This window comes from Micromesistius poutassou (genome assembly GCF_964030765.1).
Source record: "Micromesistius poutassou genome assembly, chromosome: 13".
Lineage (NCBI taxonomy): Eukaryota > Metazoa > Chordata > Actinopteri > Gadiformes > Gadidae > Micromesistius > Micromesistius poutassou.
Window position 1 is genome coordinate 4,039,847 of NC_140283.1, and position 17,484 is coordinate 4,057,330.

Sequence of the window (17,484 nt, forward strand, 5' to 3'; positions counted from 1 at the left end):
GAGGGAGAGAGGTACGGATCGCGGAGGACCGGGGGGGAGGGGGCGGCTCGCTGGGGGGCGAGGGGGAGGGAGGGAGGGACCCTGGTGAGTCGGCGCGGCTGCCTTCGGATAAGCCGCGTTGAAAGAAGGCTTAAGCGTTCTTTCAGGGCGGCGCGTAACGCGGCCTCCTTCAGCGCCAGCGTCTTCGCCGGCTCACGTCGTGTTTGAGGTTCCACCCTCCCAAAGACAACTGAACCGTGACGTTCTTTGAATGTACCCAGTGTGATAAATAGGCCTTTGAGTGAGGTGTACTGTTGTGGATGTTAATTCAATGGCTGTTACATACGGGTGAAGCTGTCGGGTTGGCGCTCGTGTTAGCTTAGGGCTCAACGTACAGACATCATACATCATTTACGTATTTACACAGGCCAAACGACACTCACATAAATCAAATTAAATAAGACACATATTGCACCTTTAATTGTCACAGACATTGTCATTGAGCACGAGGACTGTAGACGTGAGGAACAAGCCATGAAGGGCTTTCGTGCCATCGGGGGATAACGCAAGGTGCTTCCCAGGGCCGAGGCCATTAGACACGGCGTATGAATTACTTTCATTGACATCATTGTTTTTTATCGACTTCATCATCGGGAATTAAAATCTTCCCCTGCGGCGCTTTCGGCGTGTTGTTTTTTTGCGTCGTGGCGCAACAGCTGGGCCGTCGCTGTACTCAACCGCCGTTATCCATGTGGCGTTTGTAGCGCCGAGCGTCGGAACCGCGAGCAGAGAGAGGTGTCCCGTTAGTGGAAGATAATACACACCCCTGGAACGTTATCGGCTCTTCTATTGGCTTGGCACGTATTGAACCGTACAGCAGTATAAAGACAATGTGAATCCGGTATTGAACCGTACAGCAGTATAAAGACAATGTGAATCCGGTATTGAACCATGTGGTGGTATAAAGACAATGTGAATCCGGTATTGAACCATGTGGCGGTATAAAGACAATGTGAATCCGGTATTGAACCATGTGGTGGTATAAAGACAATGTGAATCCGGTATTGAACCATGTGGCGGTATAAAGACAATGTGAATCCGGTATTGAACCATGTGGCGGTATAAAGACGTGTCCCCCCCCCCCGCCCGCCCCACGCAGGTCGTGAGCCCCACCATCAGCTCCCCGGTGTGCCAGGAGCAGCTGGTGGAGGCGGGCAAGCTGGTGGAGCGCTCAGTGGAGACGTGCGTGCGGGCGTGCCGCACGGCCTCGGAGGACGGCGGTGGAGGCGGTGGTGGCGGCGGCGGCGGCGGCGGCGGCGGGGAGCTGCTGGCCCAGGTGGGCGGGGCGGCGGGCACGGTCAGCCAGGCGCTGGGCGACCTGCTGCAGCACGTCCGGCGCTACGCCAGCCGCGGCGAGCCCATCGGCCGCTACGACCAGGCCACCGACACCATCATGAACGTGACGGAGAACATCTTCACCTCCATGGGGGACGCCGGTGAGGCGGGGGGAGGGGGGGGGGGGCGAGGAGGTGGGGGGGGGAGGTCGGGGGGAGGGGGAGGAGGTGGGGGGAGACGGAGGGAGGGAGGGAGGAGGGGGGAGGAGGAGGGGGGGGACGGAGGGAGGGAGGAGGGAGGGAGAGGGGGGAGGGAGGGGGAGGAGGTAGGGGGGGAGAGGGCGAAGTTGGGGAGAGGGAGGGAGGGAGGGGGAGAGAGGAGGGAGAGAGAGAGAATGACTTGGCACAATTAGCGTTCACATAGTGAGCAGTGACTCTGCAGATTTTTGGTTTTAATTAATTTATAAACAAGTGAATGTACTTGAGGACATTATTTACTATGAGGACATTATTTGTATATATTCAGTATATGCATGTACATGTATATATAATGTAAACATTTGATATGTATTAAATGGTAATTAGTAGTCTGGGAAGTCAATAGCTGGTAGCTGGTGGTTGAAACTGTGTTTTCTTAACACAGAAATGTATATTGTATATTCAAGACATCGTCCAAATGTTGTTATCACTCATTAACAAGGTTCTTTTGGACGAGACTCAAATGCCTTAAACACGTGAGGCCTATTTGACTTTACTTAAGAAGTACTCGCATTTCTCAAGGGCAGCTGGCTGTTTTACTATTTACAAGTTTCATGGAGCCCTTTGAGTATTTTCATATTCATGTGAAATCAATATGGAAACGTTTCTTTCATCAGCGGCCGCCTGTGAGTTTGTTAAACCTCCATAATTACTGTCTGCCTTTGGTGGTGTGAAAAACACAGTGTCACAATGTCAGAACCCATCCTCCACTCCAGGGTGGTAGACAGCATGCCCTCCAGAACGGCTACAGCCTCTACAATCTGGCTTCAATCTGCATCAGGCTTTGAAACCTAAGAAGAAACACATGACCTTGGCTTTCCTGTTTCTTTTCAAAGACAAACTCAATTGTCGACAAGGTAGAACCACTAGCTGGGAGAAAGGTGGAACAACTATCTAGAACAAATCTAGAACACTTAGCCAGAACATAGCCAGAACATAGCCAGAACACCTAGCCAGAACATAGCTAGAACAAAGCTAGAACTTAGCCAGAACATAGCCAGAACATAGCTAGAACATAGCCAGAACACCTAGCCAGAACAAAGCCAGAACATAGCCAGAACATAGCCAGAACATAGCTAGAACATAGCCAGAACATAGCCAGAACATAGCCAGAACACCTAGCCAGAACATAGCCAGAACATAGCCAGAACATAGCCAGAACATAGCCAGAACACCTAGCCAGAACATAGCCAGAACATAGCTAGAACATAGCCAGAACATAGCTAGAACATAGCTATAACATAGCCAGAACACCTAGCCAGAACATAGCCAGAACATAGCCAGAACATAGCCAGAACATAGCCAGAACACCTAGCCAGAACAAAGCCAGAACAAAGCCAGAACATAGCCAGAACATAGCCAGAACATAGCCAGAACACCTAGCCAGAACAAAGCCAGAACAAAGCCAGAACATAGCCAGAACATAGCTAGAACATAGCCAGAACATAGCCAGAACACCTAGCCAGCCAGAACATAGCCAGAACATAGCCAGAACATAGCCAGAACACCTAGCCAGAACAAAGCTAGAACAAAGCCAGAACAAAGCTAGAACTTAGCCAGAACAAAGCTAGGACTTAGCCAGAACAAAGGTAGACTAAAGGTGGAACCGCTTGCTGAGGAGTTCCGGTCTGAGCCGGCCGAGGTGTGGCAGAGTAGCCACGACGTGTTGTCAGTGTGTGAGTGGGGGTTATTTATAGATGCTAGTGGGCGTGTGGGAAAACCTGCTCATTATGGCAAGTTTATCGCAATCATTGTCACCTGCTAGAATGGATGTTCAGTATCTCTCAAACTGTCATTTATGCAAAAGTGGATAGCCAGCGATATCTGGCTATTCAGAACAATTACAGTCGGTATACTCACGATAACCATAGTTATTGAGCTCATGTTCATTCATGGCTGCACGTCTGAACACTGTCTGCGTGTGGGTGGGTGTGTGTGTGTATGTCCGTGTGTGTGTGTGTGTTTATGGGCGTGTGTTTGGTGTGTGTGGGTGTGTCCGTGCGCACGCGTGCGCGTGTGTGTGTGTGTGTGTGCGTGCGTGCGTGCGAACAGGGGAGATGGTGCGCCAGGCCCGGGTGCTGGCCCAGGCGACCTCTGACCTGGTGAACGCCATGCGGTCGGACGCGGAGGCGGAGGTGGACGTGGACAACTCCAAGAAGCTGCTGGCCGCCGCCAAGCTGCTGGCGGACGCCACGGCCCGCATGGTGGAGGCGGCAAAGGTGAGGCGGGGCGGGGCGGGGCCGGGAGGGGCGGGGCGGGGCGGGGCGGGGCAGTCGCTGGTTCAGAGACAACACGGCGGCCGTGATGACGCTCTGCAGAATGGGATTCAGAATGACATTAACGCCGCTGCCCAAACAGACCCATGACTGTTTTAGGGGACGGAGTAGTGAGGGGGTTCGACTCACAGCCAACACGCTCTGGGTTCCGACCCCGAAGTGGCCGATGTGTGACTCTACCCTGCATGCGCCTTAATGGCGTGCGTCTCCAGTGGCTCGCTTTGGGTCAAAGAGTCTGCTAGATGTGCAAATAGTAAACAGTGATTCAGATTTCAAACAAAGATTTCGTCACCCACCAGACGCATACACAATCTGTGCTCTGAGAAACATTCGATTAGAACATACGGATTATTGTTTATTGCAGTGTGAAATAAGCCGTTATTTTAAACTCCTGATAATTGTGTACGGCGTCACTGGTTTTTAATAATCCCCTGGCAGCCGTGGCGGCTATAAATGAGCAGGATATTATTATTACCAATGTGATTTTCTTGTCCAAGTGAAGCATTGCGTGCGGCTCATTAGATGTTTTTGATCCGTGTCACATTAATCACCACATCGCCGTGATCCTGCTGGAGAAATATAATGCTGCCGAGGCTGGTTTCCTTGGCAACAGTGACAAAACACCGCTACATGCATCCCATCGCTCACATAGTCGGGGCGTTCAGATGTGACTTTGCACTGTGAGATTGCACTGTTCTTTTCGTTCAATCAATGTTGTTAATTATACGTGTGCCTGCGGTTGTGTGTGTGTGTGTGTGTGTGTGTGTCTGACTGACTGACTGAGGTGGTTCTGAATGGTTCTGAATGTTTGTGTATGCTTCTGCATGTATGTGTGTTTCTGCATGTGTGTGTGTGTGTGTGTGTGTGTGTGTGTGTGTGTGTGTGTTTCTGCATGCGTGTGCGTATGTTTTTGCATGTGTGCGTGTATGTGTGTGTGTGTGTGTGTGTGTGTGTGTGTGTTTCTGCATACACGTGTGTGTGTGTGTGTGTGTGTGTGTGTGTGTGTGTTTCTGCATGTGTCTGTGTGTGTTTCTGCATGCATGCGTGTGTGTGTGTGTGTGTGTGTGTGTGTGTGTGTGTGTGTCCCCAGGGGGCGGCGGCCTACCCGGACAACGAGGACCAGCAGCAGCGGCTGCGCGAGGCGGCGGAGGGGCTGCGGGTGGCCACCAACGCCGCCGCGCAGAACGCCATCAAGAAGAAGCTCATCAACAGACTGGAGGTGAGACCCCCAGCTGGCGTCCCTCCCCCCCCCGGTGCCGTCACCCCCCCCCCCCCCCCCGCCGCCGTCACCCCCCCCCCCCCCCCGCCCCTGTCCTCCCCCCCCCGCCGCCGTCACCCCCCCCCCCCGGCCCCGTCAGAACACACATCAGCGACGCCGCTTTACCCATCAGCGGCGCTCCCTAATGGGACATCGCCCGCGGACAAGTCACAGAGATCGATACGGGCTGCACTTCACAAACACCACCCCCGCCCCCCCCCCAGCCCCCCCCCCCCCCGCTGTGCCCCTCGGGGGTATAGGGGGAGTCTGAGTCAAAATGCTGAAATAATTTTGTATTGATTTTGTGCAAACGAAGCGTGTGTGGGATATCCTCTGTTCTCCTGGCTGCTGTCGCAAAGGGCAGCGTCTCTCGTTAGCTCGGTAAATGAGCCGGTCTAAGTGTGATAATAGATGTATGTTTGTCCCCCCTGGTACCTGCTGCAGGACTCATTATGCTGGCACACTTAACGCACGTAAACATCACCTCTTGCTCATTACCTTTTCACTGTTATAAACACAGTGTGCTAATAGAGTCTGCATATTGATGAGGAATGTCTGAGTATAAGGTGTGGGCATTAGAAAGTGGATCTTAGATGGTTGATCTTTAACATACATTTAGTAGTTAATTTAAACAATATTAAGAGATGAGCCTGAATATATAATTAGCCAACTATTTAACTGGAAATCTGAAATGAGTATAGAGGAGATCCACAAGGGAACTATATGCACTCCAGATCCTAACCAGTATTAGTTGCATATGATCATTATGCATCATTAACATTTTATGAGCTAAAGGTTGTAATGCTTTCCTGCCGCTGAGATTCTACTTAACTTTACTCTCCCAACATTCAAGTGTTGAAAGGATGAGTCACTGAATACATTGTTATTACTTCCTTTTTATTTTGCTGTATTCCTCTGCGGGTCTGTAGAATAGGCTTTCTGTTAGTTTCACAGCCGTCCCTATTCAGCTTCTTAACGGACTTCAAAGTAGTACTGTCATCACGTTTGTTTTCCCCGGCACAAAAGACAGCATTGTTGATCAGCTTCTTTCCCATTGTTTCCTCTCATCCACTCAACAAGGACCGTCTCCTCCCTCTATTTTCCATTATTTCCTCTTTTCAAAGTCAGTCTCGTGTTTTCTTGCGTGGACATTTGACAGCCGAGGGAATATGTTTTCAGTGCAGCGCTGTTAAACGGCTGTAGAGTCCGACCGCTCCCAGCACAACGCCGCAGCAAGTGGAACAATCTCGTATCTAAGTGACGGCCTCGTAAAAAAAAGAACATGATTGTCTTTGGGCGCGTAGCAGATTAACACTTCACAGAGAACATTGGCTCTGTCCATGTGTCCGAGCGATGCCGGCTGAGCCCTAACGGTGTCCACGTGCCCGGGCGGCGCCGGCTGAGCCCTAACGGTTTTCCACGCTGTCCTCCGCACAGATAGCGGCCAAACAGGCGGCGGCCGCCGCCACCCAGACCATCGCAGCTGCTCAGAACGCCGCCGCGTCCAACAAAAACACTGCGTCCCACCAGCAGCTAGTGCACAGCTGCAAGGTACGCACGCACACACACACAACCCACGCACACATGTACGTCCCGGTACGGGATGTCGGGGCTTACATGACGCCACGCTGTCGTCTGGTGGTGAAGGTGTGCTTTCTGAGCGGATTGCACTCCGTTGATTAGAACCGGGGGCCGTCCTCTTGTTTTTCTCCCTCCTCTCAGTTGGTCGCAGACTGCATCCCCCAGCTGGTCCAGGGGATGAGGAGCAGCCAGGCCCAGCCGGACGAGCTCAGCGCCCAGCTTGCCCTCATTATGGCCAGCCAGAGCTTCCTGCAGGTACACGGCGCGAGCCCCCTCGCACACATTAGCATATGGAGCCGGCGCCTGCCTTCTCGTGTGACATGCGGCCCCCGTCCTGTTGTGTTTCCATTACCCTGCCCTTTTAGCCCTGCAGCAAGATGGTGACATCTGCCAAGGCGGCGGTTCCCACGGTGACGGACCAGGCCGCCGCCATGCAACTGGGCCAGTGCTCCAAGAACCTGGCCACCTGCCTGGCTGAACTTCGCACGGCGACCCAGAAGGTTTGTTTATTCAAAACAACCGCCACACGGCCGCTTGTCAGCCTGGTTGCCCACCTGTTCCACTCGGCCAGGCTGCACAGATGCCCCCCATGTGCGTGTTCCTTCTGGCGCTTATAGCGAGGGGGGGGGAGAGACTCTTATTATTAACGCTTGGATCGTCTTCCACCGCTCCCGACCGCAGGCCCATGAAGCGTGCGGGCCCCTGGAGATCGACTCGGCCCTGAAGACGGTGCACACCCTGCGGAGCGAGCTGCAGGACGCCAAGATGTCGGTCATCGACGGGCAGCTGAGGCCCCTCCCCGGGGAGTCGGTCAGTACCACCACGCCGGGACCCGCCCCGGACCCGCTAGCACGCAGAACAAACCCCACTGCTCTGCTTCACGTCCGCCGCCACCGCGTCACGGGGCAGCGGGCCCAGACGCCCGGGTTATTAGATCATCCGGCGTCACGTCCACTAACCGGACGCCCTGCCGCGGCGGTTAATTCCGCTCGAACCGCAGTTGCCAACAACGATTACATATTGGATGGTTTCATCTTTAATGTTAATGTTTTTTTATCGAATCAGACGACGTTTAAATTTTAAAGCGGTGCTTTGCCACAAACATCTGGTGGTTAGTTGTATTTTTAACGTTGGATTCATAGCACGTTGACTCTGAGCAGTTAAGCGGCAGAGGAGTCCCGTTAGTGAGGAACCGCCATTGGAACGTTATTGACCCATCAGGATCAAGTATTGGACAAGGCTGTGGTATAATATGAGATGGAAAATGTCAGATCATAATAAAATATTCCTAAATATGACAGACTGGATGCAGTAGCTCATGTGTTTAGCTCTGCGGTGCTGGTTCCCCCCCCCCAGCTCGGGAAGTGTGCTCAGGACCTGGGCAGCACCTCCAAGGCGGTGGGCTCCTCCATGGCCCAGCTGCTCACCTGCGCCGCGCAGGGCAACGAGCACTACACAGGTGAGAGGAGCGTCGGCCAATCACAGCTCTGCACTGACTGTACAGTGTACGGTCTACATTGTACACTGTACCACCATTTCGTTGGTACACTGTACAATGACAAATAAAAAGGATTCTGATTCTGATAACTGCCTCTTCTGGTTTTTTGGGTTCGTTTTTTTTTGCCCGATTTTGTATGATTAATTATACTGTAATGCTTTTTATTGCGTAATTGTAGACAAAGATAAACGTACCGGCCACTCCCGCCACTCTGTGCCAAGTGTAAACAAGGGGCAGAAGTCGGGCGGTGATGTGTTTTTCCCCCGTGAGTCGGCCGGCCATTCGTCCTCTCATTCGTCCTCTCATTCGTCCTCTCATTCGTCCTGGGCCCGGGTGGACTATCTGTCTCCGAGTGGAGCTGAATGGGTGCTGTCGGGAGAGGGGAGGGGAGACAGAGAGTGAATGGTGGAGCTGTAGCGCCACGGCTCTGGGGCACCAGGAGGCCCTGGGTGCTGCCGGCTGCTCATTCCTCTTCTTTTCATTCGATTTTAATGTCATTTCAGCCAACCGGCTCGGCGAGTTGGGATAATGCAATGAGCCGAGGGCCGCTCTCATGCGGCGTTTCAATATACGAGCTGAAGGGTTTAAATAATTAGCCCGCCACACGCTGTAATTATTCAAAGTCGTACCTGGTGTGCGGGTGATGTCTTGCTATTCGATACTGTGTTAATAAATGACAAGAAATAATGTGTTCAGCAGCCTGCTTCGTTTGCAGGCTGCAGGTAATGCAATGAAATGACGACGGCAAAATTCTCAATTGGTTATTAAATACATAGAGCACTGTTTTCCTGTCCTAATCAGTTGCCCAGACCAGAGCAGAATGTGTCGGCTTCTGGAGTGCAGGACAATAGTGGCTGATGAGAATATTCTAACAAGCTGCTGTGGGGATGATTTCAGAGCTGTTGAGCCAGAAAGCAGAAAAGAGCCGAAGAGAGCCACGATTCAGAAACTAAACCACCCAAAAATACCTCCCCTTCCTCTCTGCACCCTCTCTCCCCGCGTTGCGTCCGCATGGAGAGTGTCTCATTTCACCCACCTGGGATTGACAGGCAAAATGTATTCCCCGAACCAATCAGAGAAGAAATTTCCATGATTGGTCAGAAATGAGCCGGGAGCAAATCTGAAATCTAAATTGGCTGCGGCAGATGCAGGTGCACCGTTGACAAGAACGGGTTTTCTCAGAGAGCGTTTTACCCACTAATAGCTGACGGATGGCGGTGGCATTTCTAACTAATTACCCTCAAATGATAGCTCTTTAATCTTACCCATAGCACCTTTTAATCTCAGACGGCAGGCAATTCAATGTCATTATGGCAGAAGATTACTCATTAATTGAATCCTGAAAGAAAATATGCAGTTACCCTAACGTAACCCAAACCGGAGCAGAACGCGTTGACTCCTATAGCTCAGCACAACAGCGGCTGATGAGAATACTCTAGAAAGGACCCGTTCGTTCACTAACTCGCCCGGCCCGGCGCCCTCCCCCATCCCTCCCCAGGGGTAGCGGCCAGGGAGACGGCCCAGGCTCTGCGGACGCTGGCCCAGGCGGCGCGCGGCGTGGCGGCCAGCACCATGGAGCCCCAGGCCTCGGCCGCCATGCTGGACTCGGCCCAGTGTGTGATGGAGGGCTCGGCCATGCTCATCCACGAGGCCCACCAGGCCCTGCTGCACCCGGGCGACGCCGAGAGCCAGCAGAGACTGGCGCAGGTGAGCCCCCATCCCCCGCTCTGCAACCACAGCACGGCTGCAGCAGGTTTGCTCCCGCAAGAACCTTCCCCTCCTCCTCCTCCTCCTTCTTCAAGACGATTATGCCCTTGTCAGCGCTGTCATGGCCCCCCCCTCCCATCTCCTCTGGTGTGAGAGGGCCTTCCCTCTCAGGGGTGCGGGCACATAGTCAGAGCTGTTTGCGTGTAGCTGGCGGGGCTCCACGTGGGAGGCCCCTATTGTTTGGCATCTGTCTGCCACAGCAGCCGTTACATTAGCGACATGGATTGCGGTGAGCCGGCCGTGTAATTTTGCATCGAGGAGCTGTTGTTGTGGTTTTTCGTCTCTCTCTCGCGCCTCAAAGCACCGCCCTGGGACCGCGTGTGTGTCTAGCCGGTTGTTGTTAAGCTGATGAAGGAGGGCCTGTTTTACGGAGAGCGATGTGCCAATGTGTTTCAGGTGGCCAAAGCCGTGTCCCACTCCCTGAACAACTGTGTGAACTGCCTGCCGGGCCAGAAGGACGTGGACATGGCACTGCGGAGCATCGGCGAGGCCAGCAAGAAGCTGCTGGTGGACACGGTGAGTCCCGCCGCGGCCACAAACTAGGGCTGTCAACGCATGTTCTAAAGACGAATATATATTTGAATAGTTAAAACAGACATTCAAAAGTGAAAATGACATAATGCGCAAATATAGATATTCAAATAGTTTGAATATATGTGGGTTTTTTTTGAGCGAATATTCAAACGTAATTTTTGAGCAATTTTGACAGCCCTACCAAACACACCAGGAGCGCTCACTCCTCTCGGAGGCCTTGAATCCTGCATGGCGGCATAAATAGAGAATCATGTATCGCTGTATTTGATCGTAGATCAAAAGTTTTGCACGCCTCTACTTCCCTCGGGGCTTTCCGACAACAGGAACCTGAATTATCGTCCTCGTCGGCTCTCATTAATGGTGTGGTTATTTCTTTATAATATATGTGAGCTGCTCCATTTCATCATGGTGAACGTGTTCCTCTTCCCCCCCCCGTCCCCCCCGTCCCCCTGCGGTGCAGCTGCCCTCCTGCGGTAAGTCGTACCAGGAGGCCCAGACGGAGCTGAACCACACGGCGGCCGAGCTGAACCACTCTGCGGGGGAGGTGGTGCACTCCTCGCGGGGCACCAGCAGCCAGCTGGCCATGGCCTCGGGGAAGTTCAGCCAGGACTTTGACGAGTTCCTGGACGCCGGCATCGAGATGGCGGGCCACACTCAGGTAGGCCCGCCTCCCCCCTGGTTCCTGAAGCCACCCCCCCCCGGGCCCCGCTGTTAATCAAGGCCTCGTGCTTTAGGGATGGTTTGTGTTACTGGTTCTGTCGGAGGAACGCTTTCCCACACATTTAGGGTCCAATATTAGGGTATTTCTTTGGTCTTTTTACCTGCCAGGGTACAAATGGCTTTTAAATGTAACCCAGATTTGATAAGCTCAACTCGATCATCTATTTGTTGGGGGTGGGGGTGCATTTTGGACTCTGCGTACGTTAGAGGGTTAATATCAAGTGGGTGGATACTTTGATGACCTCCTTCCTGTGGGTGTGAACGCCGTGAGGGGCATGGACTCGTTCGGTGATGACGGCTAACGGACTCATTCCCTTCGCAGGCACGCGCTTGTCCCTCCGAGTATTAGCACAGTGAGACATAATGAGATCCGTGATGATGTTCTGGTTATTCTGCTCGTTAATTTGCTTGGATCATCGGGGGAGCAGGGAGGCTGTGTGCGTAGCACAACAGGCTGAGGTCGGGAGGGGATAGACGGGGGAAATGAGCGCGTTCATTGTCCTACTCCGCGTTAACCCGTAAACCGTGGCTGTGAGATTGCTTTCATTACTCTTGTGATTGTGCATTTTTTTTACATTACATTAAAAGAAAGATCCATTCCATAACAGTGTTTGACACGAGTTGATTCATCGCTGCGGACGGAGCCCAGAGAGAAACAAGTGTGCCTTTTGTCTTTCGGATTTCGCAGAGTTGCGACGATCAGATTCAAGTCATCGGTAATCTGAAGAACATCTCCATGGCGTCCAGTAAGCTGCTCCTGGCCGCCAAGTCCCTGTCCGTGGACCCCGGCGCCGCCAACGCCAAGAACCTCCTGGCCGTGGCCGCCAGGTAAGACAGGGCGCCATAGATGCAATCAAGATGCAACGCGCAGGAAACCGTCGGCATCAGACAAAACGCTGCAGTTCAGGGCTACATCTCGGCGGGGCCGCTCCTCGGTCACCTCGCGACGCTATCCGTTATCGCAGCGTTATCTTCCTCTCTCTGCCACGTCTGTGGGCCGTCGCTGGAGGAGAAGGATCCTTTTTACTTAGTGGAGAGGAGCCAAGTCCCACAGCCAGCCCCAGAGGGCCACTGCGGGCCTGGCTGCCTCCTCTCTGTCCAATTAGGAAGATGGAAGCGCTGGCTGGAGCCCATCCGTGCTCAGCAAGGCCCGACGCAGGCATGCTTCAACACCGCCTCGTCGCTCCTGTGTGTCACGGGCGGTCGGCTCTCGTAGGGAGCACGCACTTGTGTGTGTGGGTGGGTGGGGGTGTGTGTGTGTGTGCGTTTCTCTGTGTACGAGCGGGTGTGGGAAAAGAGAGCGATGGGTAAAAGGTATATGTTGTGCTTCCAGGGCGGTGACAGAGAGCATCAACCAGCTGATTACACTGTGCACACAGCAGGCCACCGGACAGAAGGAGTGTGACAACGCCTTGAGGGAGCTGGAGGTAGGATCCTTTGGTGTCACACACCGTCATGTACACTGCCTATTAAGCCCGGACCCTGGCACTCTTCTACTGCAGCCTTTTTCTGCAACATATCAGAACTAGACAGTTTCTCACTAATATACCGGCCCTACCAGGAGTTAATCCGTCCAGGGATTTTTCACTTTAAATCGTTGGAATCCGGTCCACTTTCCCCCCCCTATAGCTATGACTGTACATGGTGCAGGTTTAAGTATATATACCGAACACAACCGATTATTATCCGCTTGGCGTGCGGGAATCCACAGTGTTTTGCTGATGCACTGCTCGTGCACCGTCTCCATGGGAATTAATCAGCCAATCATTTACCCCCGCTGGGCCTCTAGTGCCTGCAGCTCGTCCCCCTGCCTCCCATGAATCAACGCGCATTCATCAGCCGCCATGTTGTCTGCAGAGCGCAGGAAGATCTAATGGCATCAATTTCACCCCTTTTGAAGAGAATCACAGACTCAGTTTAGTCGAGACACACACACACATATATTACGTTTAGTACAAACACATAGTTTGTACTAAACAAAGTTTCTATATTATATTCATCATTTGTTTTCTACTTATAAATGACACACCTTTTGTTACCGCTGTCTCAGTGTGATTCATCTGACCCTGTGGTTATACAAAACAAACCTTGCTATAATACAGTTTTGTGTGTGTATGTGTGTATGTGTGTTTGTTTGTGTGTGTGTGTGTGTGTGTGTGTGTGTGTGTGTGTGTGTCCATACGTGTGTGTGTGTGTGTGTGTGTGTGTCCATACGTGTGTGTGTGTATGTGTGTCCATACGTGTGTGTGTGTGTGTGTGTGTGTGTGTGTGTGTGTGTGTGTGTGTATGTGTGTCCATACGTGTGTGTGTGTGTGTGTGTGTGTGTGTGTGTCTGTTGTGTGTGTGTGTGTGTGTGTGTGTGTGTGTGTGTATGTGTGTCCATACGTGTGTGTGTATGTGTGTCCATACGTGTGTGTGTGTGTGTGTGTGTGTGTGTGTGTGTATGTGTGTCCATACGTGTGTGTGTGTGTGTGTGTGTGTGTGTGTGTGTGTGTGTGTCTGTTGTGTGTGTGTGTGTGTGTGTGTGTGTGTATGTGTGTCCATACGTGTGTGTGTTTGTTTGTGTGTGTGTATGTGTGTCCATACGTGTGTGTGTGTATGTGTGTCCATACGTGTGTGTGTGTATGTGTGTCCATACGTGTGTGTGTGTGTGCGTGTGTGTGTGTGTGTGTCCAGGCCGTGCGGGGGCTCCTCGACAACCCCAACGAGCCGGTGAACGAGCTGTCGTACTTCGACTGCATCGAGAGCGTCATGGAGAACTCCAAGGTGACAGCAGTGTCTCTCGCCGCCGCGCCCGCTCTGTTTATGCACCCGGTCAGCCGCTCAAGGCCCCCCCCCCCCCCCCCCTCCGTGTCAACCCCTGATTTCCATCCCCCCCCCCCCCCTGCCGCCCGCAGGTCCTTGGGGAGTCCATGGCCGGCATCTCTCAGCACTGCAAGACGGGCGACGTGGCCGCCTTCGGGGAGAGCGTGGGCGTCGCCTCCAAGGCTCTGTGTGGGCTGACGGAGGCCGCCGGGCAGGTGAGATCACAGCCCCCGCTCTCTCTCTCTCTCTCTCCCCCCCCTCACACGGATTAATCCCCCCCCGTCTCCTTTCATCTCCTCCTCGCCCCCGCGCTGTCCTCCTCCTCCTCCTCCTCCTCCTCCTCCTCCTCCCTCCCTCCTCCTCCTCCTCGTCACGAGTCCTTCAGAAGGCTTTGTAGTTTGCACCCGTCGCGCAGAGCCGTGAGACTCCCCAGAAGAAGAAAGTAGAAGCGCTGTGCCACGCCCCCCCCCCCCCCCTCCCTTTACCAAGGCCCCGGCCAAACGTTCCTGGTTGTTTTTGTAATCTTCTTAATAATAACCTTTTTGCGTCGCTTTATTAAATTAACATCACAAAGTGCTTGTTCCTTTGTACATTCATTAATAATAATCATAGCAGTAAAGACCTTCCACTACTCTTATTTAAGGCCAGGTTGACAAAGTGCTTGTTCTTTTGTACGTTTCTTAATAACAATAACAGCAAAGACGTGTCTACTACTCTTATTTTAGGCCAGGTTGACAAAGAGCTTTCTGTTCCTGCAGGCCTCGTATCTGGTGGGCGTCTCGGACACCAACAGCCTGTCCGGCCAGGTGGGCCTGGTGGATCCCATTCAGTTTGCGCGGGCCAACCAGGCCATACAGATGGCCTGTCAGAACCTGGTGGACCCGGCCAGCAGTCCCTCGCAGGTGGGCCCGGGGGTCCGCGAGGAGCCGCTCATAGCACCACTGTTATTATTACTCCCAGAGGCAGCTGTGGAGTTCTTAAAGTTTTCAAAATGTCTTGTATGTGGTTTGAGATAAATGGCTCAGTAGGGGGGCTCATGAGAAGGTGTTGCTTGGTCCCCGTTTCCTATTTGCAGAAGCTCATTATGGACAGCATTGCACATTTGTTTCTTTATTATTAACTTACTATGTAAACCTAACATATTCAGGATTATTATCGTCCGACCGTACCTTTTGTTTTCCGACGGTCCAGGTCCTGTCTTCAGCGACCATCGTGGCCAAGCACACCTCGGCCCTCTGCAACGCCTGCCGCCTGGCCTCCTCCAGGACGTCCAAACCCGGTGGCGCGGCGGCAGTTCGTCCAGTCGGCCAAGGAGGTGGCCAACACCACGGCCAACCTGGTCAAGACCATCAAGGTCCGCTTCACACTGCAGCCCCTCGGGACGCTGGGCTTCACTCTCCATTACATTTGTATAGTGAAATACATATACAGTATATGTTTCTGACAACTTCCCTCGCAATGATTTAATAATAACAATGATAAATCATCATAAGTATAACATCGTCAATGTATAATTTAGTATCATGTCAGTATCTAAAGATTTGTATTAAGTATTGTATTCTTATTATAAGCTTGGCTGAACTATTAGCATGATCTTTTGTGTTCTCAGTGCTGTTGTTTGAGTTGTGAGCAGTGTTAGTGGGGGAGCGTCAGAGCTGACGGCCGGTGTGATCCCTCCGCCCCAGGCCTTGGACGGAGACTTCTCGGAGGAGAACCGGAACAAGTGCCACGTGGCCACCAGCCCCCTCATCCAGGCCGTGGAGAACCTCTCCACCTTCGCCAACAACCCGGAGTTCGCCAGCATCCCTGCTCAGATCAGCCACGAGGTAGGTGTGAGGAGGCTCAGATCAGCCACGAGGTAGGTGTGAGGAGGCTCAGATCAGCCACGAGGTAGGTGTGAGGAGGCTCAGATCAGCCACGAGGTAGGTGTGAGGAGGCTCAGATCAGCCACGAGGTAGGTGTGTGGAGGAGGCTCAGATCAGCCACGAGGTAGGTGTGAGGAGGCTCAGATCAGCCACGAGGTAGGTGTGGAGGAGGCTCAGATCAGCCACGAGGTAGGTGTGAGGAGGCTCAGATCAGCCACGAGGTAGGTGTGAGGAGGCTCAGATCAGCCACGAGGTAGGTGTGAGGAGGCTCAGATCAGCCACGAGGTAGGTGTGAGGAGGCTCAGATCAGCCACGAGGTAGGTGTGAGGAGGCTCAGATCAGCCACGAGGTAGGTGTGGAGGAGGCTAGGCTAGATCAGCCACAGGGTAGGGGGGAAGGGGGCTCAGATCAGCCGTGAGGTCAGTGTGCATGGGGGCTGTTGCTTCGTCTGTGTGGGGGCGCTGTGGGAGAATTATGATTTTTTCATCTTGGAAATGATAGGAAAAAACATCATCATTTCATCTCAACCAAATCTCAAGTGTACTTTTGTTCAAAGACAGGAAGGGAAGGTATTTGCGATGTATTGGTGCATGCAGTTCCCTGAAAAAACAGTGTCCCAGCCCGTAGCAGAGCAGGGTTTTGTTCAGGCAACCCAGGGATGAACCAGGCTTCATGTGTGATTTTCACTCTATTAAAGACATGAGGGCTGATGGAAAAACAGGCTGGATTTTCCTTCCTGTCTTTGTGAGCAAACAATGTGAGCCGCAGCAGCAGAGCCGCGGCGCCCACCTCAAGGTTTTACAGCTGTAATCTGTTGCCGGGCAGTGTTAAACGAACGCTCATGTGCAGCTGCTCTCATCCACACCTTGTTAATCTAATCACCGAGGGACGCCCGCATCGTAAAGACCAGCGGGGTTCCGTGTTCTACCTGCTCCTCAGCCAAAAGAACCCTCCCGATCTGTGACTAAAGCTCGTGATCTCTCTAAGGGAGCGTAGGAACAACTCTCTCCATCGTACCTGCGTGGTTTTTTTTCCGTTAACCGCCGCGGAGGGACCACGGATGGGATTTAAACCGTAACACATCATGTTCGTTTTTGTCTCTCCGTGTCCCGCCCTGAAGGGATCCGCCGCTCAGGAGCCAATCGTGCGCTCGGCCCGGTGCATGCTCGACAGCTCCACCTACCTGCTGGAGACGGCTCGCTCGTTGGTCCTCAAACCCCAAGGACCCGCCCACCTGGTCGGTGGCTGGCTGGCCACTCCCGGACGGTGTCCGATTCCATCAAGAGTCTGATCACCTCCATCAGGTCAGTGCCCGCCCCCCCCTGACCCCCCCCCTGACCTCGCCCTCTATAGAGCTGGAGGATTACCACAGAGACCACACTTCATCACGCTGGCCCCTAATTAAATTGAACCATTAGAGCAAAGATAAGACGTGAGAGGAAGCCTCTAGCCGCGGCGATCCCCTCCACAGACGGCCCTCTATACGTGCCCCCCGTGGACGTCCCCCCCCCTCCCTCCCTCCCTCACTGAGGGTCCTGTGTGTTCAGGGACAAGGCGCCGGGCCAGCGGCAGTGCGACTACTCCATCGACAACATCAACAAGTGCATCC

At 53.1% G+C, this 17,484-nt stretch overlaps 1 protein-coding gene across 1 annotated transcript in view; it reads left to right on the forward strand.

The window, feature by feature from the left end:
• Positions 1-17,484, forward strand: part of tln2b (talin 2b) — a 69,050-nt gene that overhangs the window by 42,148 nt on the left and 9,418 nt on the right. The window contains 23 exon segments of the mRNA XM_084477828.1: positions 1,139-1,475; positions 3,624-3,790; positions 4,938-5,066; positions 6,543-6,656; positions 6,828-6,941; positions 7,052-7,186; positions 7,368-7,496; positions 8,043-8,145; positions 9,683-9,891; positions 10,348-10,467; positions 10,946-11,143; positions 11,894-12,033; positions 12,539-12,632; positions 13,882-13,971; positions 14,103-14,225; positions 14,769-14,912; positions 15,202-15,282; positions 15,284-15,364; positions 15,696-15,836; positions 16,996-17,088; positions 17,090-17,119; positions 17,121-17,179; positions 17,423-17,478. Coding sequence (XP_084333954.1) covers positions 1,139-1,475; positions 3,624-3,790; positions 4,938-5,066; positions 6,543-6,656; positions 6,828-6,941; positions 7,052-7,186; positions 7,368-7,496; positions 8,043-8,145; positions 9,683-9,891; positions 10,348-10,467; positions 10,946-11,143; positions 11,894-12,033; positions 12,539-12,632; positions 13,882-13,971; positions 14,103-14,225; positions 14,769-14,912; positions 15,202-15,282; positions 15,284-15,364; positions 15,696-15,836; positions 16,996-17,088; positions 17,090-17,119; positions 17,121-17,179; positions 17,423-17,478 — 2,887 coding nt within the window.